At 41.6% G+C, this 27,869-nt stretch overlaps 1 protein-coding gene across 2 annotated transcripts in view; it reads left to right on the top strand.

The window, feature by feature from the left end:
* rnf123 (ring finger protein 123) overlaps positions 1-27,869 on the top strand; it is a 402,816-nt gene that overhangs the window by 156,017 nt on the left and 218,930 nt on the right. For both annotated transcript variants that reach the window (XM_072582761.1, XM_072582762.1), the window contains exons 25-27: positions 20,789-20,872; positions 24,324-24,431; positions 25,287-25,464. In XM_072582761.1, coding sequence (XP_072438862.1) covers positions 20,789-20,872; positions 24,324-24,431; positions 25,287-25,464 — 370 coding nt within the window. The remainder of the gene's footprint in view (positions 1-20,788; positions 20,873-24,323; positions 24,432-25,286; positions 25,465-27,869) is intronic.

Below are 27,869 nucleotides of genomic sequence, written 5' to 3'. Positions count from 1 at the left end.
GATATCTCTGTTTCTGTAGCTTTTTCTTCCAACACGAGAGTTCTAAGAAATTCCACAACCCAAAGAGAAAAGTACAAAGAAGGTACCTGAAGAAAGATGGAAAGGAGGGAGATGCATTGCTCCATATTTCAGAGATGGCTTGGTGTGTTTAGCTGTTAATGCGTAAGTGTAAGTTATCTAGTGTGTAATTAGAGGTGTCGCACTTTGAATAGCTCTGGCCATGGCTCTGTGCTACATAGTTATGGAATTTGCAACTTGTGTCTGGGTATAATACTGATGTGAGGACCAATTAGAAAGGGCCTAATATTCACAGAATCACAGCACTATTCCAGTGCAGAAGGAAGCAATTTGGCCATTTGGCTGCAGTGGCTGTCCAAATGAGCATTTCACTTTGACTGAAGTCAGTATTTGCTGCATCTACCCGGCATTTCTGTCTGAGATTGGTAATGGTTTGGTACCTTGTTTTAAAAAGTGTTATTACTGCTTCTTGATATTATTCTATTCTGTAGGCATGGATGTGACACACTTTTCCTGCCTGGTGTTAAGTAAGCTACAGCAGATAGTGATGCTGAGGAAGAATTAGCTACATACTGATTGAAGAAACCAGTCAACAATCATCACTTCAACTCACTCATTGACAGATGCCGTGAACCCTCTTAATATGGAATCCCATTTAAAACAGCCATCTGTGATGCTACATCTTCATTGCAAGCAGTTAATTAATTAACTTGCCACTTGATCACCCATGGAATTAAGACCAGATATAATTTAGAGGTGAACTGGGGTTGGAGAGTAAGGAATAATTAGATCAGAATGTGTTGACTTAATTCAAGCTCTAGTTTAAACGCCATATATTCTAAATTATAAATGATTTTATCCAGTTTTATAATGGACAACATTTATGTGAACTTGTCACACTGTAATAAACCCCACTCATCAGTGAAATGGAAGTCAAGTTGTCTCAAGTGACTCTTGCCAATGTTTGCCATTAAAATAGCCTTGCAGCAAAATTGATGTGAAAGGAAATCAGGTTCTAATTATGAATGCATGGAATGTAGTGTTTCTTCATACCCTATCCCACTTCATTGCTGTCTGTTTTCTAAAAATGCCAACTCCTTGCTGAATTATGATTTCACTTATCTCTCCCGCACTTGATTATAGACATTTATGAAGTCAGATAGGCTTAGTAGATGGTATTCTAATTGAGAATTATTCAGTTCTCATGTCTAGGGAAAACAGCTGATTTTCCCATCCTTGATTGTTGATTATTATCTCAATGTTGTGACTCCAGGACAGGGAGACTCAAGCTTTCTGTCCCAGAAGTAGGGATTCTATCACTGCGCCACAGAAGTCCGTTTATCCCAATGTTGTACTCTGATTGTATATAGCCTTGGATTAATTATCTACATAGTGGGGGAGAATGAGTAAGTGTGTGGAAGGTCATTGATAGAGTTGACAGACAAATGCCGAATGCATACAGGTGGAGACACTGCAATGGGAATTAAACGTACAATTATTGTCTGAGAAGGGAGGGGCATTGATGTCAGTATTCAGAAACAGTCGGATACAGCCTCAACAGGAATCTTTGAGCATTGAACCGAAATAAAACAAAATTTCACTCAATCTTAACAGCTCAAGAAGTTGGGTATATCTTGTGTGTCTTTGACTTTCCTTGCCCTATTATTATGGACCCAATGTGAGGGTGGGTTAACATTACTCCTTTTCTTTAAAATGATTGTTGTGACTTTAAAGGATAGGCATTAAGAGCTTTTCTGGTAAGTTTAAATCAGAAGAAAAGGTGAAAATTTATTTACACTGCACTCTGATTGTAAATAGACCATACTGTCTCAAACATAGAGACACCTGCACACAATAAATGTTAAAACTTGCAGATTACAGATAAAATTACATAATTAATAGAATATTAAGACTATTTAAATAAGTCTTTTAAAGTGAAAGCATTGCAGTTTAGATTAGATTACCTACAGTGTGGATACAGGCCATTTGGCCCAACAAGTCCACACTGACCCTCTGAAGAGTAACCCACCCTGACCCAATTCTCTCTGACTAATGCACCTAACACTGTGGGCAATTTAGCATGGCCAGTTCTTCTGACCGGCACCTCTTTGGATTGTGGGAAGAAACCCATGCAGACACTGAGAGAATGCCTATGTAGAGTTTGCACAGTGTCCTGAGGCTGGAATTGAACCTGGGTCCCTGGTGCTGTGAGGCAGCAGTGCTAACCACTGAGCCACCGTGCCGCCCCGTTTTAGATGATATCCTCTTTAAAGTTGAATGGAAGTTGGCAGTTTCTGGGTTTTCAAAGTTGTGGCTCAGTTCTTTCAGAAAAAAAGAGATACTGTTTTGTAGCTGGAGAGGAGAAAAAGTACCTCTTTCACCACCTTGGTTGATTGACAATATTAGGTATGGTTCTATTAGACTGGAGGGTGGTTGTTGTGTCCTCTTGCTTTCCAGAATGAACTATCCCATGCAGCTGCTTAGAATAATCTGTTGCCTTACTTGAACTTAGTTTTGATCTTGTGAATACATGATCAGTACTATTATGGTCCACACAAATGGTTCAAAGTTAGAAGCCATTGCTCACTATTTGGGGATATATGGTAGCCATTCAACCAGTTTGTGATAAATTGGTTTCTCCATACCTCCATTTGCTGAGTTTCATGTTCATAAATACGGAGTCTGGAGGATTATGATAATTTAGTTTCTGTAAATGTCCAGACAATAAAAGTTGCAAGTTCATTGATTTTGTATCCAGAATGCCCTTTCAAATGGGGTTGGTGCTCCACTACAAAATATACATTTTAATGATTTTCCAAATTGAGAGTTAGTTTTTGTATACGCAAGCCGTGTCAGCTGACTTTCAGCAGCTATCTTTTCAGCATTTTTTTTAGGTTAAATGGAACAGAGTCCATACTGAATAAAAATTGTATCATAAAAATAAGGAACATGACACATCTTCACTGAGCATGGCACTGCAGATATGTCAGATACCAATTAAGTTGATCCATTGTGTCACAAGGATTCAATTTTAATTGTTGCTTACTGTTGAGAGTTCTAATGGGGACCAAATTCAAAGTAAATGATGAAAGGTAGGCATTGGGAAGTTACTTAACTCCGTCCTCTCTTTCCCCCCACCCCCCCCAAAAAAAAACATAAAATGAGCAAAGTTATTCCCAGGAGTGTTGCACTTTTCTCCCTAGTATTTAGTCCGGGGGGACTGATGCGGGCTTAGGGGTTCTGGAGCACATCTGTGGCATCATGTAGAAAAGATTGCAGAAAGAGCAGAACTTCGACAGTTTTTCTTGTATTGTGTGTTTCCTTTCTGGTGCAAATGAAATGGTCATCACTGAATGCATATAGAATGCATATATTCTTAGAAGTAGGAGAACAGAGAGAGGTTGTGGTCTGTTTGGAACCAATGCTATAGGTAAGAAAAGGATTGACCATAATACAATAAGCTTCGATCTGCAATTTGAAAGGGAGAGGGTACAATCGGTAGTGACAATATTTCAGTTGAATAAAGGGAACTATGGAGCTATGAGGGAGGAGCTGGCCAAAGTTCAATGGTGCAGTACCTTAGCAGGGATGACAGTGGAGGAACAATGGCGGATATTTCTGTGTATAATGCAGAAGATGCAGGATCAGTTCATTCCAAAAAGTAAGAAAGATCCTATGAGGAGGTAAGGGTGGCCGTGGCAGACAAGGGAAGTTAAAAAACATATAAAGTCAAAAGAGAAAAAGTATAACATAGCAAAGGTAAGTGGGAAAACGGAGGACTGGGAAGCTTTTAAAGAACAACAGAGGATGACTAAGAAGGAAGTACGCAGAGAAAAAATGAGGTACAAAGGTAAACTGGCCAAAAATTAAAAGGAGGATAGTAAAAGCTTTTTTAGGTATGTGAAAGGCAAAAAAATGGTTAAGACTAAAATTGGGCCCTTGAAGACAGAAACAGGGGAATATATTACAGGGAACAAAGAAATGGCAGAAGAGTTGAATTGGTACGTCAGATCTGTGTTCAGTGGGGAAGACACAAGCAATCTCCCAGAGGTAACAGTGGCTGAAGGACCTGAACTGAAGGGAATTGATATTTGCCAGGAATTGGTGTTGGAGGGATTGTTAGGTCTGAAGGCTGTTAAGTCCCCAGGCCCTGATGGTCTATATCCCAGGGTACTGAAGGAGGTGGCTCTAGAAATCGTGGATGCGTTGGTGATCATTTTCCAATGTTCTATAGATTGAGGATCAGTTTCTGTGGATTGGAGGGTGGTGAATGTTGTCCCACGTTTTAAGAAAGTAGGGAGAGAGAAAGCAGGGAATTAAAGACCAGTTAGTCTGACCTCAGTGGTGGGAGCGATGCTGGAGTCAATTATAAAGGATGAAATTACGACACATCTGAATCGCAGTAACAGGATAGGTCAGAGTCAGTATGGATTTATGAAGGGGAAATCATGTTTGACTAATCTTCTGGAATTTTTTGAGGAGACCCAGTGGATGTAGTGTACCTGGACTTTCAGAAAGCCTTTGGTAAAGTCCCACATAGGAGGTTAGTGAGCAAAATTAGGGTGCATGGTATTGGGGGCAAAGTACTAACTTGGATTGAAAATTGTTTGGCTGACAGGAAACAAAGATATATATATTTTTACAATATATATTAATGATATAGAAGATGGTATTAATAGTAACATTAGCAAATTTGCTGATGATACAAAGCTGGGTGGCAGGGTGAAATGTGAGGAGGATGTTAGGAGATTACAGGGTGACCTGGACAGGTTAGGTGAGTGGCCAGATGCAAGGCAGATGCAGTTTAATGTGGATAAATGTATGGTTATCCACTTTGGTGACAAGAACAGAAAGGCAGATTACTACCTAGATGGAGTCAAGTTTGGTAAAGGGGCAGTACAAAGAGATCTGGGTGTTCTTGTACACCAGTCAATGAAGGTAAGCATGCAGGTACAGCAGGAAGTGAAGAAGGCTAATAGCGTGCTGGCCTTCATAACAAGAGGGATGGAGTATAGAAGCAAAGAGGTTCTTCTGCAGCTGTACAGGGCCCTGGTGAGACTGCACCTGGAATATTGTGTGCAGTTTTGGTCTCCAAATTTGAGGAAAGACATTCTGGCTATTGAGGGGGTGCAGCGTACGTTCACAAGGTCAATTCCTGGAATGGCAGGACTATCTTATGTTAAAAGATTGGAGCGATTGGGCTTGTATACCCTTGAGTTTAGAAGACTGAGAGAGGATCTGATTGAGACGTATAAGATTATTAAAGGATTGGACACTCTGGAGGCAGGAAACATGTTTCCGCTGATGAGTGAGTCCTGAACCAGAGGACACAGCTTAAAAATAAGGGGTAGGCCATTTAGGACAGAGATGAGGAGAAACTTCTTCACCCAGAGAGTGGTGGCTGTGTGGAATGCTCTGCCCCAGAAGGCAGTGGAGGTCCAGTCTCTGGATTCATTTAAGAAAGAGTTGGATAGAGCTCTCAAGGATAGTCGAATCAAGGGTTATGGAGATAAGGCAGGAACGGAATACTGATTGAGGATGATCAGCCATGATCATGATGAATGGTGGTGCAGGCTCGACGGGCAGAATGGCCTACTCCTGCACCTATGGTCTGTTGTCTATTGACACCCTACAGGCAGTTTCAGGAACAAGGGAGGAAGTTCAAAAATGTGAAGAAGGATAAACCTGGAACAACAGGTTGGTAGGAATCTTTCACAGATAACAATCTGAAACAAAGCTACTCAAAACTTTGAAAACACTGATCAATAAATTAAAGCCAGCACTCTAGGAAGTATTTAAATAAGCACTTGAAACACCATTGCACACAAGGTTACGGCCAAGCGCAAGAAAATAGGATTGGAGTAAGTAGATATTCCTGGATAACACCTAATTTTTCCTGATATGTATATTAATAATCTGGATCTAGATTTCACAGCTTGCAGATGACACAATATTTGGAAGAATTATAACCCATGAGAGGGACACTGTCGAACTCCAGAGGGGCATTGACCGTGGAGTGGCAGTTGGCAGATGAGGTTCAATGCAGAGTGGCTGATGTTGGAAGAACACAAAGACAATTTACAATAGGATATGCAATTCTAAAGGGGTGGCAGGAGCAGAGACAGAACTGGATGCCAGAACAGTTGCAGAGAATAATTAATAAAACATTTTGTGTTGTTGGCTTTATTAATAAGGACATAGACTACAAGAGCACGGAGATGATGTTGAACTTGTACAAGGCACTTATTAGGTTGTAAGTTTGCTCGCTGACCTGGTAGGTTTGTTCTCAGACACTTCGTCACCATGGTAGATAACATCATCAGTGAGCCTCTGATGAAGTGGTGGTGTTCTGTCCTGTTTGCTATTTGTGTGTCTTGATCTGTGGTTGGTGATATCACTTCCGGTTGTGTTCCTGAGAGGTTGGTAAATGGAGTCCAAACCAATATGTTTGTTACTGGAATTCCGGTTCGAACCGGTTTCTCCAAAACTGCAAAGGCCCTCAGCTGGAGTATTGTGTGTAGTTGTGAGAGCCAGATGTGAATGCATTGGAGATATTGCAGAAATAATTTACAAAAGTGCTTCTAGGAATGAGAAACTTCAATTATGAGGATAGATTAAAGAAGTTGGGGCTATTCTTGAGAAAAGGACTGAGTGGAGATTTGGTAAGGTTTTCAAAATCATGCGCAGGCTGGATTGAGTAATTAAGGAGATCTGTTCCCATTTGTAAAAGGAACAAGAATGAGAGGGCACGGATTTAATGTGATGTGGAAAAGAAGCAAGTGTGATGTGAGAGAGACTATTTCACAGAGGGATTAGTTAGAGTATGGAATGCGCTGCTTGGAAATGTATTGGAGGCAAGATCAATGGAGGCATTCAAGAGGGCATGGACTGATTATTTGGATAGAAATAATGTGCAAAAGTGTGGGGAAAAAGAAGATTGGCACTAGATTATAGTGTTTGTTTGAAGAGCTGGTGCAGACATGATGGACTGAAAGACCACCTGTGTTGTTTAAAATCAACTGTGACTCTATTTATTAATGGCAAATAGTGTTTGATTAATTTCATTGAGCTCTATGAAGTAAATAAGTTTGGAAGGAAACTAGAAAAGCAGCGTAATTTTTAAATTTTAGGGACTGGGAAGTATTGATTTTCAGAGAGATCTGAGTGAGATCTGCATGAATCACAAAAAGGTAGCATGCAAGTATAACAAGAAATTTAAGGGCAAGATGAGAGGAGATTTCCTCATTCATCAAGTTGAGAGTCTTAAATTTCTCAATCCAGGGAAGTGTAGTTATTGAGTATGCTCGAGACTATGGTCAGTATATTTCTGGACATGCAGGTCCTTGGCCACCTCCATCGCCAGACCCTGGCCACACGACGCCTGGAGGAAGAGTGCCTCATCTTCCGCCTAGGAACCCTCCAACCACATGGGATGAATGTAGATTTCTCCAGCTTCCTCATTTGCCTTCCGCCCCCCCCCCCCCCCCCCCCCCCCCAACCTTATCTCAGTCCCAACCCTCGGATTCAGCACCGCCCTCTTGACCTGCAATCTTCTTCCCGACCTCTCCGCCCCCACCCCCTCTCCGGCCTATCACCCTCGCCCTCACCTCCTTCCACCTATCGTATTCCCAGCGCCCCTCCCCCAAATTCCCTTCCCCCTACCTTTTATCTCAGCCTGCTTGGCACACCAGCCTCATTCCTGAAGAAGGGCTTATGCCCGAAACGTCGATTCCCCTGCTCCTCGGATGCTGGCTGGCCTGCTGTGTTTTTCCAGCACCACATTTTTCAACTCTGGACTATAAGGACATCAAGACAAAGATAATATAGGAATCTGTATCTGTTGTAGTAACTCAACTGTGTTCATATTGAATGATGTAGCATGTTCAAGTGGCCTACTACTTCTGTTCCTTGAATTTTTACATTATTATGATTAGTGCTGGATTAGGAGTGCGAGGATTGATTCTGTGCTGAAGTCTGTGAAGTGGAACTTGCGAGTCAGCAGCTTGAGACTACCTGAAAACCCAACCATTGAGCTAATGCTAACTTCATTGTGATGAAGAAAAAAAAGCTGCTGTTTGCTATTATTGTACTGCACTAAAGATGTGTTAGGAAAGGCACTTAATGCAGACAATATAATCCATTTTCAACACAATACATCACATTAATGTATGTTTATTGGGAGCTTGCCTGCTGCTATGTGAAGAGAATCGATGGTGTTTGTTGTCTTCTGAAGCAATTAAATTTCACAATTTCATCACTGCAAACTACATGCACCATGTTTTGTTTAATGGCAAAAAAGGAGTGCATTTAGAAGTGCATAATGACTCTGAAATTTAGAAGCTTCACTCATTTTCACTCTCTGCCATAACTTAGACTTGCTCACCAAAATTGTGGTTTGTTTACCAGGTCCTCTGTTCGATACCATATTGATCAGAAGGTGCATTTCAAACAGAGGGTCCTTTATTCTGTATTTTCTGATCAACCAATCAATGGGATTACTGCGACGTTTAGGTAAAGTGGGATCTGACTAAACAGAATTTTATTTATCCCAATATGTCAAATTTGTTTACTTAGTAAGTAGCCAGTAGAGCTAATACGATGCTTTTGGATAGAATTGAAATTAATTTGCAGACCTTGGGAGCCCAGAAAGCTATTTTGACCCCTATATCTGTACTGTCTTGATGAACGAACTATCCAATTAGATCATTCCCCTGCCCTTTTCCCATAGTTTTGCCTTTCTTTTCATTTCCAGTATTTGTTCAATTATCTTTTTAAAGTTATTAGTGAATCTACTTTCATCAACCTTTCAGGCAATTGTACACCAGATCACAATGGATAAATTAATCACCAGTCACCTCCCTCTATCTAACGAGAGAAAGTACCCTTTTGGTTGTCTGGTACTATGACAAATTTACCTTTACAACGACTTAGTGTGTTAATATTCTTTTCCCTGTTACCTTTGATTGTTTTGCTAGTGACTTTAAATCCATGTCCTCCAGCCACAAATACTTTGGAAAGTTTCTCCAAGTTAATCCATCAGAACCATGTGTGATATTGAACACCTCAAGTCTCCTCTTTACCTTTCTGGTCTAAGATAAACAACTGCCCAGTCTTTAGTAAATCCCTTATAATTTGACCTGAAGGACCATTGCAGTAAATCCTCTCTGCACCCTCATTGAAGATCTTGACATCTTTCCTAAAGTTTGTTCCCCAGTGACCTGGATTCGATTCCACTGTCAGGGGACTATCTGTGTGGAGTTTGCACATTCTCCCCGTGTCTGTGGGTTATCTCCGGCTTTCTCCTACAGTCCAAAGATACGCAGATTAGGTTGATTGGCCATGCTAAATTGCCAGTAGTGTCTAGGGATGTGCAGGCTAGATAAGCCATGGGAAATGCAGATACAGGGATCGGGTAGGGGATGAGTCTGGATGGGATTCTCTTCAGAAAATTGGTGTGGATTTAATGGGCAGAATGGCCTCCTCCTGCATTGTGGGGATTCGATGCTTATATGTGCTTCAGTAGGTCATACAGATAAAAATAGACTTAAGTAGACTGAGTTGTCCTGGTTCCGTGCAGGACAGTGAGCAGCAAGACTCCACAACTGGCCCCAGTGCATCACAATTTCGTTGCAGCCCAAGTGGTATCTAGCTCCTGAAGGCTTTCCTTAAATGTTTTTCATGTGACTTCTTTGACTGGCTTGTTGCTTTTGACCATCTGGTGGTGTCTATTTTATTGACATGTCTTGCATCCAAAAGGTAAAATACATGTCCTTCAGTCTAAGTAATCTCTTCATAATGAGCTGTAGGTGCTTCTGACCAGTCTGTGTAGCACTTCTTCACGAGAGCTGTTCTGTGTTCAAGTGATGCCAACATCTTCCACAGGCAGTGCTGCTGAAAGATGTCCAACTTACTGGCATCTTTGCTGTTCTGTTGTATGTCTTGCTGGCCCAGTTTACACTTGGTATTACAGTGGATATATGGAGTCATAGCTATATTGGTAGAGTCACTAAAAGACTGATGGTGCTTGCTGATTCTTGTGCCAATCTACCAAAGATCAGATTGCAGGTGCTGTGGCAAATCTCAGCAAACATGCGTATTTTCAGCTATTCCTCAATTCTGAGGTCAAGGCAGAGTTGAGTTCCATTAAATCTCCCTTAAATATTGCACTGCCCATTGAAATACAGTGTTGGTGCTTCATTGTATGTATTAGTTATTATAGCACCTGTATCTGCATTTCCCATGGATAATCCATCTAGTCTACATAATAGCAATCTTAACAGCCCACCATCCTAGGAGATAGATCAAATAAAAAGAGCAACTTCAATTCAAGAGTCTTTGCATATTCTCACCTTCTGAGGCATTCATACACTGATGGGACTGAACTTATATTACTACCCTAGACTCTGTGCTACTTCTATAGAATCCTAGAAGGCGGCCATTCAGTCTGTTGTCTCGGGGTGTAGGTTTGCTCGCTGAGCTGTAGGTTTGATATCCAGGCGTTTCATTACCTGGCAGGAGACAACAGCTTCGCTTCACTTGGAGGTTGCCACTGATGATGATACCTAGCCTGGTAATGAAACATCTGGATATCAAACCTGCAGCTCAGTGAGCAAACCTACACCCTAAACCGCAACCTGAGCTACAAACCTTCACAAACCTTGCAAAAAAGTCTTTTGTCTCAGCAAGAGAAGTTAAGTTTTCTCTGCCCCCAGCTTCCCCTTATCAAATCTTCTCTCCCAGGCAATTTTCTTATTCTCTATGTCAGAATCCAATGCCAGCCAATCAGCATTGTCCTGTTAAACAGTATAAAAATGATGGATTTCCTCTTAACTTGGCATTCTTATGAATTCTCCTGATGAGTACAAAACAAAAAGCTTTGATAAAGCTTGTTTTTATCAGCACTAGGTTAATTGAAGGTGACTGGTATAAAAAAATGGACCTACACCACCATTAGGCAAAGTGTAGTGCTTATTGTAAAAGGGTTCTCCTTTATGTTGGTTGTCATTCTTTTGCCAGTTACCTTATTTAAAGCATGAGGGAGAAAGCACATATTCTGTTGGCAGGGGCAAAGGGTTGGGCCATGTGTGAAAGCATGACAGAAAGAGGAAGCGAGTAACCTTGTCTGTTGGTACCGCAGAGTGTCTGAGAGAACCTCTCGCACTGCAGAACTATGATCATAGAATCTTTACAGTGTGGAAACAGGCCCTTTGACCCAATAAGTCCACACCGACCTTCCGAAGAGTAGTCCACCCAGACCCTATATTTACCTCTGACTAATGCACCTAGCCAACACATCCCTGAACATTATGGCCAATTTAGCATTGCCAATTCACCTAACCTGCACATCTTTGGACAGTGGGAGGAAACCAGACCACCCAGAGGAAACCCACACAGACATGGGGAGAATGTACATACTCCATACAGACAGTTGCCCAAGGCTGAAATTGAATTTGGGTCCCTGGTGCGGTGAGGCAGTAGTGATAACTACCATGTAGTGATAACTACTTCTATAAATTACAAATTGAAAATATGTTTTTGATTCTAACAGTGATTGTAAATTTTAAGTGTGTCATGATCACTTTTGGGGCATGTCGATGCAACTGTTGTTTAGCTTGATATAAAGTAAGATTCTGTAGTGACAACTACTGTTACATTTGAGAGGATGTTGGATAAGATTTGGACCACATCATTACTTAATACAATATTTGCCCCTAGTTGTATTTCACTGAGTATGTTCAGACATCAGGTTGTGTGGAGTGAAGAATTGTCCCCTGTTGCACAGAAACTGCTGAAGCAGAGAAAATGTACAAAGTGAAGGATTAGGTTTTATTTGAGGCTATTGTAGTGTAAGGTTCAGATATTAAATTATTCCTTTTGATACTGTTGACATTTCTAATATCATGACATTGGAACCCTTTCTGAGTACTGGAAGAAGCACAGCTTCTAGGAGTAGGCCACTCAACCCTCACTCAATATGATCATGGCTAGCCATCTATTTCAATGCCATATCCCCCGTTTCTAATTGTACTCCTTGATTTCTTTTATATCTAAACATTTATCAGTCTTTCAACTTGAACATATTCAGAGAACTGTACTTCTCAGCCTCTGTGGTAATGAATTTTAGTGAAGGAATATTTCCTCATCTCAGTCTTTAGAGTCTATCTGTTGTTGTTAGACTGTGCCCCTTGGAGTGCAGTGCGGGAGGACCATAAGTGTGAAGTGTGAACTGGTTAGAAAGTTTCGCTCAGTTGTCAGGGACAACAATCCAGCAACCTTTCATTCCTACACTCTCTAAACCTCACCTCTCACTCTCCAACCCACCTTCATGGCCATTTACATTCCTCATCCCACTCCATGTCCTCATATGCTCCTATGCACTATTACACTCCTATAATTAAATTGTGTTTAAATCTTTACTTACTGTAATATAGTATTTTGTAAAAATTTACTTTTGAGAGGAGGTGATGACAGTGGGAGAAACTTCAATTTGATGTTTCTGAATGGATTGTAATTTTTCCTCTCTCTATCTGATTTCATGTGAGTGTTCCTGTAACTTGTTCTGTACATTAGTTTCTGCTGGTACCATTAGAGAGACCTTAGGTAGGTTCACTGCCGCCAATCACTCTTGTTGGTATCGGTCTAGGATACTGAAACCATGTGGAGAAGGATGCCTCTCAAACTCTTTGGCAGAAGATAGGTTCAATTTTAATTGGCAATAAACAGTAAATAGGTTAATAATGCAATATGTAGTTGCTAACTACATTACATCTGAGATAAATGGCAGGCTTGAGTCTTTTGGGCTCAATTTAATATAAATTACACATTACTAATTCGGACACATGCTGTTAATACTAAGAACAATCACTAAAACATTGCATGGTGTCTGACAAATACATGCAGAACTTGGAGGGTGTACCAAGTTCAGTTTGCTCCTTGCAGGATAAGTCCTTTCTCAATATTTTCTCATCTAGCTGTTCAGAGATGTCATTGACACACCTGTGGACCTGCTAGGATTTGAACTGGGACCTCCTGGCTCAGACGTAGGGACACTACCACTGACCCATAAAAGCCCCAAACGGACCTTCAGAGTTTATCTTGCAATAACAGTTCACTCTTTCAGGTACTAACTGTCTTATAGCAGCACGTTTCAGCTATGACTTCACTGGGAGCACATGCTGCTCAAAATCAGAACATTGTGGTCTGCAATTCCGCTCCAAACACTGTGGCACTCATCTCAACCAACGAAACCAAAACAGATTATCTGGGCATTTTACACATTGTTAGTTGTGTGACTTGGAATGTGTTGAGTTCATGAAAGGTGACATAATAATGCAAGTTGTTTTGTTTTATTCTGTACTAATGAAGTTATATATGGAAGGTTACCTGATGGTATACAGCTACTTTTTTTCCAGAAAGATTCCAAAGTATTTGTGATTTGGAGAGTTGGTGGCCAGGTGATATTAAACCAGTGACCCTGGCAATGTTCCGGGGATCCGGGTTCAAATCCAGTCATGGTAGGTGGTGGAATTTGAGTTCAGTAAATATCTGGAATTAGGAATCTAATTATGACCGTGACACCATTGCCAAATGAGGAAAAAAAAACACCTGGTTCACTAATGTCCTTTGGGGAAGGAAACTGTCAGCCTTAGATGGTCTGGTCTGTGCGGAAGTAGGTAGTGCAGATACTGGTGATTAGAGTCAAAATTAGAGTGGTGCTGGAAAAACGCAGCAGGTCAGGCAGCATCTGAGAAGCAGGAAAATTGACGTTTCGGGCAAAATGAAGGGATTTTGCCCGAAACATCGATTTTCCTGTTCCTCGCATGGTCTGGTCTACATGTGATTCCAGATCCACAGCAATTTGGCTGAATCTTAACTGCCATCTGGGCAATTAGGGATGGGTAATTAATGTTGGTTTGGCTTGTGATAGCCACAATTTGTGAATTAATTATAATAAAAAAATAAAATCAATAAAATCAATGACTGACATTTCAGGAGTGTCCTTCATCCCGCACAACAAAAGAGCTACTTTTTACAGTTCTTCAATCTTTAAATGTGGTTCACATGGTAAAAATGGTAATGCAACTAATAAATCAATTAGATTAGATTACTTCGAGTGTGGAAACAGGCCCTATAGCCCAACAAGTCCACACTGACCCTCTGAAGAGCAACCCACCCAGACCCATTCCTCTACATTTACCCCTTCACTTCACACCATGGGCAATTTAGCATTGGCCAATTCACTTGACCTGCACATCTTTGGACTGTGGGAGGGAACCGGAGCACCTGGAGGAAACCCATGCAGACACTGGGAGAATGTGCAAACTCCACTCGGACAGTTACCCGAGGCAGGAATTGAACCCGGGTCTCTGACGTTGTGAGGCAGCAGTGCTAACCACTGTGCCGTGAGTTCAAATCACATCATAGCAACTGGGATATGTTGAATTCAAATAATTAATTAATCTAATGAGTGCCCTTCGGTGGGGATGAGGGGGTTAGGTGAGGATGGGAGAAATGTTTATTTATTACCATGGTCTGTCTATCTGTTGCTGCAGAATATACCATTTGTTGCCATTACCCTAAGTGTGGCCTGCATGTGCCTTCAGGCACGGAACTATATAACAAGCCATTCCATGCAAGGGCAATTAAAGATGTGCTAGAAACACTGGCCTTATCCATGAAGTGTATATTTCCAAGAATGAGCAAAAGAAAATACCTTGAGGAGGCTTTTACAGGGAAGAACTGGAACTGAGTTGGAAAAACATTAATATTCAGAGAGAGTGTTCAAGAATGTAAATGACGGGGAGATCCAAGATGGCAGTGACCCAGTAGGTCTGAGTCTGCAGTGCTCTCCCTAAAACCCGGGCAAAGTGGGAGCCCACCTTCACCTCACTTTTTAAACCATTCAAGATAGCTTTTGCCCAGCGCTGTTAGTCATTTTGCATTAAACCTTAGTGCTTTTTTTAAAAATGACTAAGGGCAAAAAACTCCTGCAGCTCGCAACAGGCAGGGACCCCTCCCACAGCAGCAGGGACATCTGCGGACGCCTCGAGGGGGGCTTACCTGCGGAGGTGAGCCTGATCTCCAAGATCGTCAAACTCCAGGAGAAGATTGACACGTCCAACGAGGAGGCCCACTCCAGGTGGGATTCTGTCTCCGTCGTGCTGCAGAAGTGTGACCAAGAGATCGAAAAACTCGGGCAGCGTGTCGGAAGGGCAGAGCAACGAACCGCGGCCTCAGAGTGCTGAGCCGTCTGTGGATCAGGTCTGGGCTTTGGAGCAGCGAGTCCGGACTCTGCCCTTTTGCGCATTTCTTGGAGCAATGGCTCCCACAATTATTGAAGTTGGAGTTGGAGTTGGGCCAGGTGCGGGTGCGGGTGGAGCAGGCCTGCCGGGTTGCTGTACGCAGGCTCGAGTCAGACCAGTGCCCCTGCCCGGTTCTAATCCGACTCCAATGTTATAAGGATAAACAAATGCTCCTAGAGGCCTCCAGAGTCCTGGGAAAGAATCCCCATGCCATGATGTACAAGGGCTCCAAGGTAATGCTGTTTCACGAATTCTCCCCAGTCGTGGTCTGCAAGAAGCGTCTGAGAGACTTAAATGTTCAATAGTTAATGCGATATCAGGCAACGCTGCGCTTCAGTCATGGAGGATCCATGTATAACTTTGGTTCATCAGAGAAAGTAAAAGAATTCCTGGATGCACTCAAATAGAATGTGGGACTTGAACTGTATGGCTAACGACTTAATTTTGCCCCCCCCCTTTGTTTACCCTTTCTTTCTCTATCTCTCTTTTACCGATCTTTCCCTGGGAGTGGGGGGTCGCGGGGTGAGGGTGCTTCTTCCTTATTCTTTCTTTCGTCTCGTTCTTATAGCTCATGCTGCTTATCTGATTTGTGGGGGAGGTTTTGTTTTGAGTGGGATTTTCTTTTTTTCTTATTTAGTTGCATAATACTTGCTTGTAACTTTATATATTTCTATTTTGTATTGTTTTATTAAACGTATCTAGGTGATGGTGTGGGGAGAGGGGAGGGTCACTCACTTTTAACTCCTATTTTATGACACTTGAATTTATTTACTCCATTTTGTAATGCCTGGGCCGAGGGCAGGGCCTTAGCTGGGAGAGGTTATGGTGGGATTATTGGTAGGTAGTAGGAGCAAGGGGGAAAGTCTCCTTTCAAATATGATTTGTGTTATTTTATTTAGGGCTAGTTCTTAATTGTGTTCATTTAATTGTCTTAAAGAGCTTTTTTATCTGTGAATTTTCTGTGGTCTTTATTCAATGTATTTTGGGTGGGGTTCTTTCTCCTGGGGGGTCCCTGGACCTGCCTGGATGATCGTGGCTAGCCATTCGCTTAGGTGATGCACCTGGAATGTCAAGGGGAGTAATTCACCAATCAAAAGGAAAAAGATATTATCAAGTCTTAACAAAGAAAAGATTGATGGAGCTCTTTTACAGGAGACACCTCTACTTGATGAGGAGCATTCAAAGGTGCTCAGGGTGGGTTTGGCCGGGTGTTCTTTTCATCTTTCAGCTCAAAAAGTAGGGGAGTAAGCGTTCTTATTTGGAAGAATCTCCAGCCAGATAAAAATAGTGTCTGGATGGTATATACTGATCAAAGCCCTAATATATGGAGAGGAATACAGGGTTTTGAATCTTTATTGTCCCCTGGCATACCCTTTTAAATTTGTAATGGAAGTGTTCTCTAAGTTATTGGCTTTTGGGGTCCGCCATGCAATTATAGGAGGAGATTTTAATTGTATTATTGACCCAAAGACAGATAGGATACCTAGGAGCACTGCGGCTATATCTCTGAGATCTCGGCAACTGGCGGATCTGAACAAGGAGCTAGGACTAGTAGATATGTGGAGATGTCTTCATCCCCAGAGTAGAGACTTTACTTTCATTTCTAACCCACATAAGTGCCATACTAGAATTGATATGTTTTTTGCCCTCTTGACCCTTTTGAATTCCATACTGTCTTGTAAAATAGGTAATATAACTATTTCTGCTCATGCTGCAGTATATATGGAAGTCAAGACTAGGGATGATGGGATAGGCCCCCGACATTGGCGAATGGATCCTTTCTTATTGAAGGATAGCAAGTTTATAAAGTATTTTTCTCAGGAATTCAAAACAGTCTGGGATATCAACTCAGGTACGGCCAGTAACCCGCCGACGATGTGGGAGACCACTAAGGCATATGCGCAAGGCTTGATCATCTCATATTCTGCGACCCGGAAAAGATAAAAGGGAGAACAATAGCGCCTGCTCGAGGTTTGCTTGAAGGCAGCTGAGATAGCGTATGTTGATAGGCCCTCCGTTACTAAGCTGCAAAGGATCACAGCCCTTAGGGCAGCCTTGAATACCGCACTTACCCAAACAGCAAAGAGGGAAATATTATTCGCAAAGCAGAGATTATTTGAATATGGCGACAAGCCTGGCAGGTATCTAGCGTATCTTGCCAGAAAGAAAAAGGCTCCGTAAGCCATTACGTCCATTAGGGAAAGTGCTGGTACCCTGACTTGTGATCGTAAAAGGATCAGTGCAGCCTTTAGAAAGTTCTATTTTGAATTGTATAAGTCGCAGGACTGTGAGGATAGAACTGAGAAGGTGGATTCTTTCTTTAAAAATCTGGCCCTTCTGGGCCTAGCCTTGGAGCAGGAGTCGATCTTGAATGCCCCTTGACAACCCAAGAACTACAGGACCCAGTTGACAGCTTCAGAGTGCACCAGATGGATTTCAGGTCCAGTTCTATAAAGAATTTGTAGGGGAACTGGCCGGGCCACTCATAAATATGTATAATTATGCACATAGTCAGGGCTGCCTCCTGCCTTCATTGAGAGAAGCAAATATTTCTCTAATTCTTAAGAAGGGAAAGGCCCCAGAAGAATGCTCTTCATATTGACCTATATCCTTGTTAAATGTGGATTTTAAAATTCTTTCAAAAATGTTAGCATTAAGACTGGAGTGGGTTTTACCATTCATTATAAAAGAGGACTATATGGCGTTTATAAAGGGTCGCAGGTCAACTAATAACATTAGAAGGGTCTTAAATATGATACAAGTCTGTCAACAGGGAACAATACCGGGTTTACCCTAGATGCAGAGAAGGCATTTGATCGGGTAGAATAGCCATATCTTGTTTATACGCTGGAACGGTTCTGTGTTGGAGAGGTCTTTACTAAATGGGTTTCAGTATTATATAATGACTCCAAAGCAGCGGTGATCACCAACGGTTTAAGTTCGGATAGCTTTGGCTTTGGTAGAGGCTGTTGCCAGGCATGTCCTCTCTCACCGTTATCATTCATACTAAGTGAACCACTAGCGGAAGCTATACGAACTGACTTGAACATAGCGGCTCTGAGGATTGGACCAGGCCAGCACAAAATTACTCTCTATGTGGATGAGGTCCTCCTTTTCTTAAGTGATCCTTTGACATCTGTGCCCTGCTTAATTCAATTGGTCATCTATTCAGTATGTTCTCAGGTTACATAATCAATTTTATGAAATCGGAGGCCTTGCCAGTATATTCAGTTTGCCAGATGGATCTTGTTTTCCCTTTTGGTGGTTACTAGAAGGTTTTCTGTACTTTTTGATATTTTTATTACTCCAGTATTTGGTCAGCTGTATAAAGCCAATTACGTGCACTTATTAGAGAAAATAAGACAGGACCTTCAATGCTGGGGAGATCTCCCAATATCCTGGCTAGGCAGAGTAGCCCTAGTTAAGATGACTATTCTACCTTGTCTTCTATATCCTATGAGAATGCTCCCCCTGATGCCGCTGAGACAGACTTTACAGCTGGCTCAGCTTCTTTATTTGGGATCATAAACGGCCCCTTATCAAATTAGAAAAGCTACAGCTTTCGTAGGCAAGGGGAGGATTGGACTTCCCAGATTTTAGGAGGTATCAATTGAGCTCCTTATTATCTTATGTAGCTGATTGGGTCTCTTGTGACCCACAATCAATCTGGTTAGATATTGAGACCTCCCAAGGAAAATGTCCCCACATCAACCTATTATTTATGGACAAGATGAGAGTTACTATGGACTATTGTAAAAACCCTATTGTATTAAATACAATTAAAGCCTGGAGGATAATGCGACAAGATGAGGGTAACCTGCAAAAAAACCTCCCCTTATACCCCTATAGTGGGAGCATTGGGATTTCAACCAGGGCTGACGGATGCTGTGTGTAAAACCTGTGAGTCCAGAGGTATCTCCTGTTTGGGAGACCTGTTCGATGGGGCGGTTATGATGTCCTTTGAGCAGCTGCGCCAAAAGTTTGGACTGGCCAGCAAGGACCTTCTTTCAGTATTTTCAATTATGAGAGTTTATACAAAAGAAGACCACACTGATAATTAACCCCTACAAATCAGATAGGGAAATGACAGTGCAATGGCCGATGGGTCTGCCCTCGGTCAGTACTCTTTATCACTCATTATATAATAAGGTATCGAAGGACATGGAACAACTATATAAAACCTGGAATCAAGAATTAGAGTTGGGAATCTCTTTAAAAATGTGGGAGGACATCTAGGAACAGAACTCAGGCTATTTAATTAAAGATACTTCACAGGGCTCACATGGCACCTGAATGACTTGCAAAGTTCAAGTTAGGAGCATCCCCAATGTGTTCTAAACGTAAAAAAGAAGTTGGCACACTCACGCATTGCCTATGGACATGCCAATATGATCCGTAGGTAATGGGATAGAGTAGCAAATGCCTTGACAGAGATTTTGGGTATGGAGATTGGATCTGATCCAATGTCCCTACTTTTGGGCTCCAAACTTTCCCTCCCTGAATGTGTACGGGAGAAAATTATTTACTATCCTTTCCTTTTGTGCAAGGAAAGATATTTTAGTGAATTGGGTATCCGAAGGCCCCCAGGACTTTCAAACTGGCACAGGAGAGTCATGGAATATATCCCCTTGACTTCCTCACGAATATGGTGCACCAAAAAATGGAAGTATTTTATAAAACATGGCAACCCTTTTTGAATTACATCGACACAGACATTTCGGCCATACTGGCCAGGGCTTTTGTCTAGCTGTGGTAATACTTCTGGCTGGTTCGGGGGAGGAATCCTGTATAAATACAAGTTCTATTATGACTTGATGTAAATCTATTTTGAGCATGTATCTAGTTATTTAATTACTTTGTTGTTTACTGCTAGTAATGTATGATATCCTATTTTATGTTTTAGTTGTTTGTAGAATAGATTAGTATTAGTTGGGTTTTTCTTTATTTATTTAATTTTATATTGATGTTATCATATTGTAAAGTGGAATACACTAGTTTGTATTATTTTCGTAATTTTGTAAAAAATCTTAATGTTCTTTTTCAATAAAAATACCTATATTAAAAAAAATGTAAATGGCTTAACATCCTGTCCTCCAACGAGGAACAGTGAGATTGAAGGATACGTACAATAGACCAAATGTTTAACTGAACTGAAGAATGCTTGGTAAGGAAGGAATGTATTTTTGGTCAACAACAGGAATTGCAGTTTCAGGGGATTGAACGTCCCTGCAGTGTAACTCAGCCTTAGTGAGCAGTAAAGATGAAAATGGCTTCTCAAGAAAGGAGCATTTTACCAATGTTTTTACCAGGAGACTCGAGTGGTTAATTTTCCCATGCCATGTACACTGCTATGTTTAAGAGTGAAATGATTCTCAGGCATATTTTCACTAATTAAAGCTCACATTATTTGGTCTTGACAATATAATGTGATGCCTAAGTTGTGTTCAACTCTCAGTATCTGCTTGCAGATGGTAGGTGTGTCAGATGATGTCCATGAATATGCAGTGGCACTGAAGGACACTGAAGACAAGATTGCAAGATGTCCTGCAAAGGTAAGAGATTAAGCTCTTTGGTGCAGGGATGATGTTCATGAATAAACTATTTCCCTATATACCCCAAAATTTCTCCTTTCCATGTAAGCCCGATAATTTTCTTAATTTGCTGTTGAAGTTGTTTTCACTGCTGTTTCAGGGAGTGCATTCCAGATTATCCTGATTCACTACCACCCTGCATTTTTCCCAGGTTCTTTTGCCAATGTCCTGAAATCTGTCCTCTTAACTGACCATCTTGCTACTAGAACAATTTACCATGATTATTTATTAAGCCGAGTCCTCTGTAAATTTAAAAATGTCAATATTATCTTAAATTTAGCTTCTTTACTTCCAGTAAAACAATCCCAACTTTGTCAATCTCTCCATATAATTGAAGTCCCTCGTCCAGTTAATTTTTTGGTAAGACTCCTCCAAACCCTCTCCATGCTTCCTAAATAGTGATGAGGAATCTCATAGTTGAAGGAGTTCACAAATGTTTATGCGGCTGTAGAGTGCTCTGAAATGGGAAAGTCAACAGTCAAAAGGTAATGGTTGACATCATGCAAGTGACAAAAGAACAAAAGTTTAGGTGGGGAGGCGATGGCTGAGTGGTATTATCACTAGACTATTATACCAATAGTTCAGCTAATGTTCTGGGGACAAAAACAGAAGTTGCTGGAAAACCTCAGCAGGTCTGGCAGCATCTGTGTGAAGAGAATCAGCGTTAACATTTTGGGTCCGGTGACCTTTCATCCTTCTGAGGACAAGAACACTAACTCTGATTTCTCTTCACAGATGCTGCCAGATCTGTTGAGCTTTTCCAGCAACTTCTGTTTTAGTTTCTCATTTACTGCATTCGCGGTTCTGAGTATTTAATGTTCTGGGGACTCAGATTCGAATTCCGCCATGGTAGATGGTAGAATTTGAATTCGTTAAAGAATTGTGAATTAAGGGTCTAATAATGACTATCAAGCCAATGTCAATTGTCAGAAAAATCCATCTGGTTCACTAATGTCCTTCAGAGAAGGAAATCTGTCATTCTTACTTGGTCTGCTGCGTCTCAGACCAGCAGCAATGTGGTTGTCTCTTAACTGCCCTCTGAATAATTCAGGGTGGGCAATCCCGTGAGTGAATAAAAAAAAGGAGGAAACTCGGAATACGACATCAAAAAGAGCAACTGCCATATTACTTTCAGTGCCACAAGGCAGAAATAGAATAGGGCAGAAAACAGAGAGTCCAGATAGAAAACAGGAGGGATGACTTTAGATTCCTGGGACATTGGAAATGGTACTGTAGCAGGACCTATAAATGCTGAGTAGGTTACACTTTAACACAACTGGAACCGTTCTCCTCCTCAGTAGTGCTGTTGGAGAGAATTCAAGGCAATTTGGGGGATGTGGGGTTGGGCTCTGTAAACCAGAGTGTAGCATTAGAAAGGAGAAACTGGGTGCAAAATGGATTGGGAAGTGTTATACAATACTAGAATAAGAAATAGTAAGTTATTAGGTGGGTCCAGAATAAATGTCATATGACACCAAGTTATAGTCCAAGCGCTGCTCCTTTACCTGAAGTGTTCACCTGATCAAAGAGCAGTGCTCAGAAAGCTTGTGATTTCAAATAAACCTATTGGATTATAAACTGATATCGTGTGACATCCAAAATCAACATAAACTAAGCATGCCTTAACAGACACATGATATTTCAGTAGAAACATTACACATCTCTTTAAATAGTCGATGCTGTTACATTTCAAGAAGGAAAGGAGGCTGAAGTGTGTAAAAAAAAACAAAAGCAGCAGCTTTATCAAATGAGGTATTCTCCCTCCAAGGCAGCAAGGTTAGACTGAGCTATTTCCCTCCACAATGGCTGATGATATCACTGTGACGTTGTGTGATCGTGACAGCCCATTGTCCTTTCCAAATACACAACATCCCTCCCCTTTACGTTGGAGATTCCTGCAGTGAAACCAATTCACAATATTTACAAGCGTATACATAGCTGTCAGGAGATAAGACAATCCAGAGGACTTTGTCTCCTATGTGACTGCCAGAGCACCCCAGGCTAGTTTTTTTAAGCATTGCTTTTCTGGCCATTGCCTCTACTCCAGACAAACTTTCTGTTGGCTGTTCCGTCTCTTGTAAGAACATTAGTTTCTTCCTCTTCAGTTTTCACATCATGCAATTCTTTTGTAAATTGATTTACAGTGACAATGGCTCTGGATTTAGAAGCCTCTTTCACATGCATACAATCCCAAACCCTTTGTAGTGACTAGATGAACTATTAACTCACTTACAGTTTCTTGCTAAGATATTTCATATGTATGACTCTTTCTCATTTTCTTGTCATCCTTAAAGAACCAGGCTTAGAGGGTTCACAAAATAAGCAAAAGAAACCCCCAGCAATTGCTGAACAGATTGAGCAGGTCTGGCAGCATCTGTGGAGAGAAAACAGAGTTAATGTTGAATCCTGTGACCATTCTTTAGAACTTGACCCTTCTTCCCTCGCCCTCTCACATGCACACACTTCTAGCCCCTTTCAGCTCAACTGCCCTGATGTCATTTTTTTTATGTAGAGCTGCTTTTCAATTGACAACACAACACCCTGGTTCATGCTACAATCGCCCAATGTGTTAGTGTGCCTGAGCTTTAGGTTTCAATTCCCTTTAGCTCATTCACACATTGCTTCACCAAGTCTGTCTGTCCATACTCTTTGCTGATGAAGGGCTTTTGCCTGAAACGTTGATTTTCCTGCCCCTCAGATACTGCCTGACTTGTGCTTTTGCAGCACCACTCTAATCTTGACTCTAATCTCCAGCATCTGCAGTCCTCACTTTTGCCCTGTCCATACTCTTTGCTGACTCCTCTCGTAGTGAATTCTGTGTGGGTTCTGCAACAAAACAAACAGAAATATGGTGCTGTTAAGAACATTAGGCTTTATTTCAAACAGCTTATGTTTAAATGGTTTCCTTTAATTCAGGATTAAATTGAGTAAATTAGAGAGGTGGATGTGAGCCCCTGATGGTTCCTCTCTGTAGACAAGCTCAGAGATTCAGGTCAAAGTTTATTGTAGCTGCTCTTGGCAATTTTCATGCCGAACTCTGGTATGAAAGCAAACAGTATCTTGGTCCTCTGCTGTAACCATTCTATAATTCCAACGTTTTGTACTCAAAATTGGATGAAATACTCCAGCAGAGAACTAACCAGAAAAGCTGAGTATAGCTTTAGAAAAAACTCAGCATCGCTTCCTTCCTATTGCTGTCGGTGCTTTCATTTATAAATTTAGAAAATGCTATATCCTTTCTTGGCAGGTTTATCACTTATATCCTGGCTGAATGAACCCAGTTGGGTAGTGGTTAGGCAAATGGCTGACCCTCCGGCACTCAGAGGAAAGGGCTACTCCTACTGCAGCACTGCTGGTGGCTTATGATCACCCAGGGCTCTCCAGCTTCATCTTGTGACTTTTATCCTTTCAGAGGAAGGATATTCTGGATGAATTGACAAAGAGTCAGAAAGTCTTCTCAGCGAAGCTGAACCACCTGAGTCGCCGGTTAGCCTGGATAAATGCTACCATCTACTCTAAGGTACAGTGGACTGCAGTTCTGGAAATATTGATGTGAAGAGGCATCCTCTTTCACTAGGAAGCCAGGAGCATGGAAATAGTCGCCTCTTGAGTCAGAAGTGGGTGCAGACAACATTTGCTTTCTGAAAACCGTTGTCTGTATTTTATGGAAATACACAGGAACATAGTAGGAGGCCATTTAGTCCATCGAGCCTGCTGCACCATTCAATGCCATCATGGCACGTTGAACACCTCAATCTCATGTACTTGCCCTATCCCGATAACCCTGTATGCCACTGACAGTCAGAAGTCTATCAATCTCTAAGCATACTCAAAAGAATGAGCCTCTGCAGACTGTGGTAGAGAATTCCAAAGATTCACAACGCTGAGTAAAATAATTTCTCCTCATCTCAGATCTAAGTGGCAACCCACTTACCTTTAAACTGTTCACCCTGGTTTTAGATTCCCAATCAGGGAATCTTATCTGTATCTACCCTGTCTATCTCTTGAAGTATTTTGTAGATTTCAATGAGATCACCCTTCAATCTTTGAAACTATAGAGAATTCTGGCCCTGTTTGCCCAGTCTCTCTTCATAGGATAGTCCTGCCATCCTGGAAAGAATTCTGGTGAATCTTCCCTACACTCCCTGTACTGAGATTTAGCTGAGTGGTGTGCACAATCTTTCTTCCTCAGTAAGAGGATCAACATTGTATTGTGGCCAATCATTTTATTACTTCAAATGGTTCAGTTTAATAGCTTGGCTCAGTGCTGTAATGCTGGGTGTACATTACATGGGATTTGGGCTACGTTCAAAACTACATTTCCCAGAGGCTTGTTTCTGTGCTCTTGATGGAGTAAAATTTGTCCTTGTTTCAGGAGAAGATGCTAGACATCTACTGGCTGCTTCAAGTGTGCATACGAGTAATTGAACATAGTGACCGGACCAAGACACTGTTCGCTTTCATGCCAGAGTTCTACATGAACGTTGCTATGAATAGCTACAGCGCTTTGAAGAATTACTTCAGTCCGGTCAACAGCATGGATGAACTACCTGGTAAGTGCATGGCTTGGGGAAGTGATCATTTAGTTGTTTTTTTCCCTAGGACTTGAAAAAAATTTCTGCTCCTGTGAGAGGTTAAACCTTTTGTGGAAGTTCAGTTAGTGTAGAGTACAGCGTTGATCGCCCTATGTACAACTGTCTGAGTGCTACACCCTGGGATTCCTTCCCTAAATCTCTCTACCTCATCCTGCTCATTTAAGATGCTTTTTAAAATCAATCTCTTGACCAAGCATTTGATCAATGGTCCTAATATTTCCTTACGTGATTTGGTGCCCTTTTTTTTTAATAATACACCTGTACATGCCTTGGGAAGTTTTACTTTATTAAAGGCACTGTAAAAATTAAGTTGCTGGGAAAAATAAACAAGCCCACTGTTCTTTGTGGAGCAGCTTTAAGAACATCCTTAAGTCTCTGATCTCTTAGCCCCGCCTCTCTCGCTCATTATCCCTCAGCATCGCCCGACATGCCCCGTCTTCCTCACAACAATAAGTAGACTTGGTCCAGATAACATAGAAAACAGGAATTGGAACAGGCCATTTGGCCCTTCTGGCTCACTCCACCATTCATTATAATCATGGCTGATCATCCTACTCTGTACCATGTTTCTGCTTTCTCCCCATACCCTTTGATCCCTTTAGCCATAAAGATTACATGTAACTCCTTGAAAAAATTCAATGCTTTGATCTTAACTGCGTTCTGGGTTCCATAGGATCATTACTTTCGGGGTGAAGAAATTGCTCCTCATCTCAGTACTATAAAAGGCCTACCACATATCATTTGACTGTGACTGGCCTGGATGCCCTGGTCATTGGGAGCATCCTTCCCACATGTACTGCTCAAAATTTATCAGACAATGTGATCCTTCCTCCTCCCCGGTGCCCAGTGAACTTAGTTCTAAATAATCCGATTCATACCTTAATCCTGCCATCTCTGATGGTTCAGCCCAGTGTATTAATATATGTAGCTTTCAGTGCAGGTATTTGTTCACGTCGTCAGTACCGTGCTTATTGATAAGCAGTCAAAGTGAAATCCTGTTTGATACAATCAGACTCGCAACATCATATCCAACCTTAGACGTCAGTCTGCAATTGGACAGTCTTTGCTGGAAATTATGTTCGCAATCAATTTAGGATTGTCAGTTGGGCTCACATTATGGTTCTGGAAGTGATATATATTTATGCACATGTTCATGTGCACTCTCTGCACCTGTTTTAAATCAACAAAATAGATGACCATCACTTACTTTTGGAGCAATGCCTCGACCAATCAAGTCATGCATAATCTTTTGTGCACTCTCCATGGCAACACCTCCATTAGTAATGCTTCACCCAGTCAGCATCGTCCTCTGATACAATATAAATGTTAGTTTTCCCCTTGATTTGGTATTCTTGTGAATTGTCCCATGCAAGATTAAAAGTGTCTCTTTTTCAGCAACACAAGTTCTGCACTATCAACCGATTAAATGCTCTGTTTCTTGTCACTCAGCCAATTTTGTATCCCTGCTGCCACAGTCCTTTTATTCTGTGCACTGATATACCGATTAGGTGGGACTTTACCAAACATCTTTTGGATGTTCATGCATTGCCACATTAGATGACTCTGAATTGTCAGCAGAGTGGTGGGAGGTGACGATACTGTCATGTGGCACTTTATTGTAATTACCAGCTCAGTTTGGGTTCTGCTTGGCCACTCAGTCCCAGGCTACTTCATGCCCTTGATCCAAACTTGAGCTGAATTTCGGAGGTGAGATAGGAATTCTGCAAGATGAAGTAAGAGCAGGAGTAGGCCATTCAGCTCCTGAGGCCTACTGCGCCATTCAGTAAGATTGTGAGTGATCTGATTGTAGTCCCAACCCCAAAATATAAGGGTCATGATCTCTGGCTGATGCTGCATTCCCCTTGGGATGCTTTCAATGGTATCATTGATCCTGGCATCAGGATGGTAACACACCATCTGGGAATGGGAAAGGGAGAGAGATCACAACTGCTAATAATGCAAATAATTTCATGAAAGAATAAGGAAACCAACTCTACAGCTGCAAAATCCATAATCATTTTTGCTTTTCCAATTTCCTCCTGACCCGTATGGCTATATTGCCTTAGGCTGCACTCTCCAAAGAAATTATTGTTCAGAGCTCTACCTCCAGTCATAGATTGAGATGTACTCAGGTGATGCCTCCACTGTTCGCCTGGTCACCTGTGACTGCCTGGTGGCTGCATACTTGCTTTGCCCTTCCATTCCCTTTAGCTGAGGGTGGCAGCATCCCGACACGTGCTTGCTAACCACATAGCTGTCAGCCTCATGAATGCACCATATTGATGCTGGCTGTTGCTCAAACACTGAAAACGGGAATTCAAGCTTCTTGCACTGGATGGAAATTTCTGTATGCAGATCATAAG

This window comes from Chiloscyllium punctatum, chromosome 12 (assembly GCF_047496795.1).
Source record: "Chiloscyllium punctatum isolate Juve2018m chromosome 12, sChiPun1.3, whole genome shotgun sequence".
Lineage (NCBI taxonomy): Eukaryota > Metazoa > Chordata > Chondrichthyes > Orectolobiformes > Hemiscylliidae > Chiloscyllium > Chiloscyllium punctatum.
The sequence above is the reverse complement of the archived record's forward strand: the minus strand, read 5'-3'. Positions and strand labels throughout refer to the sequence as shown.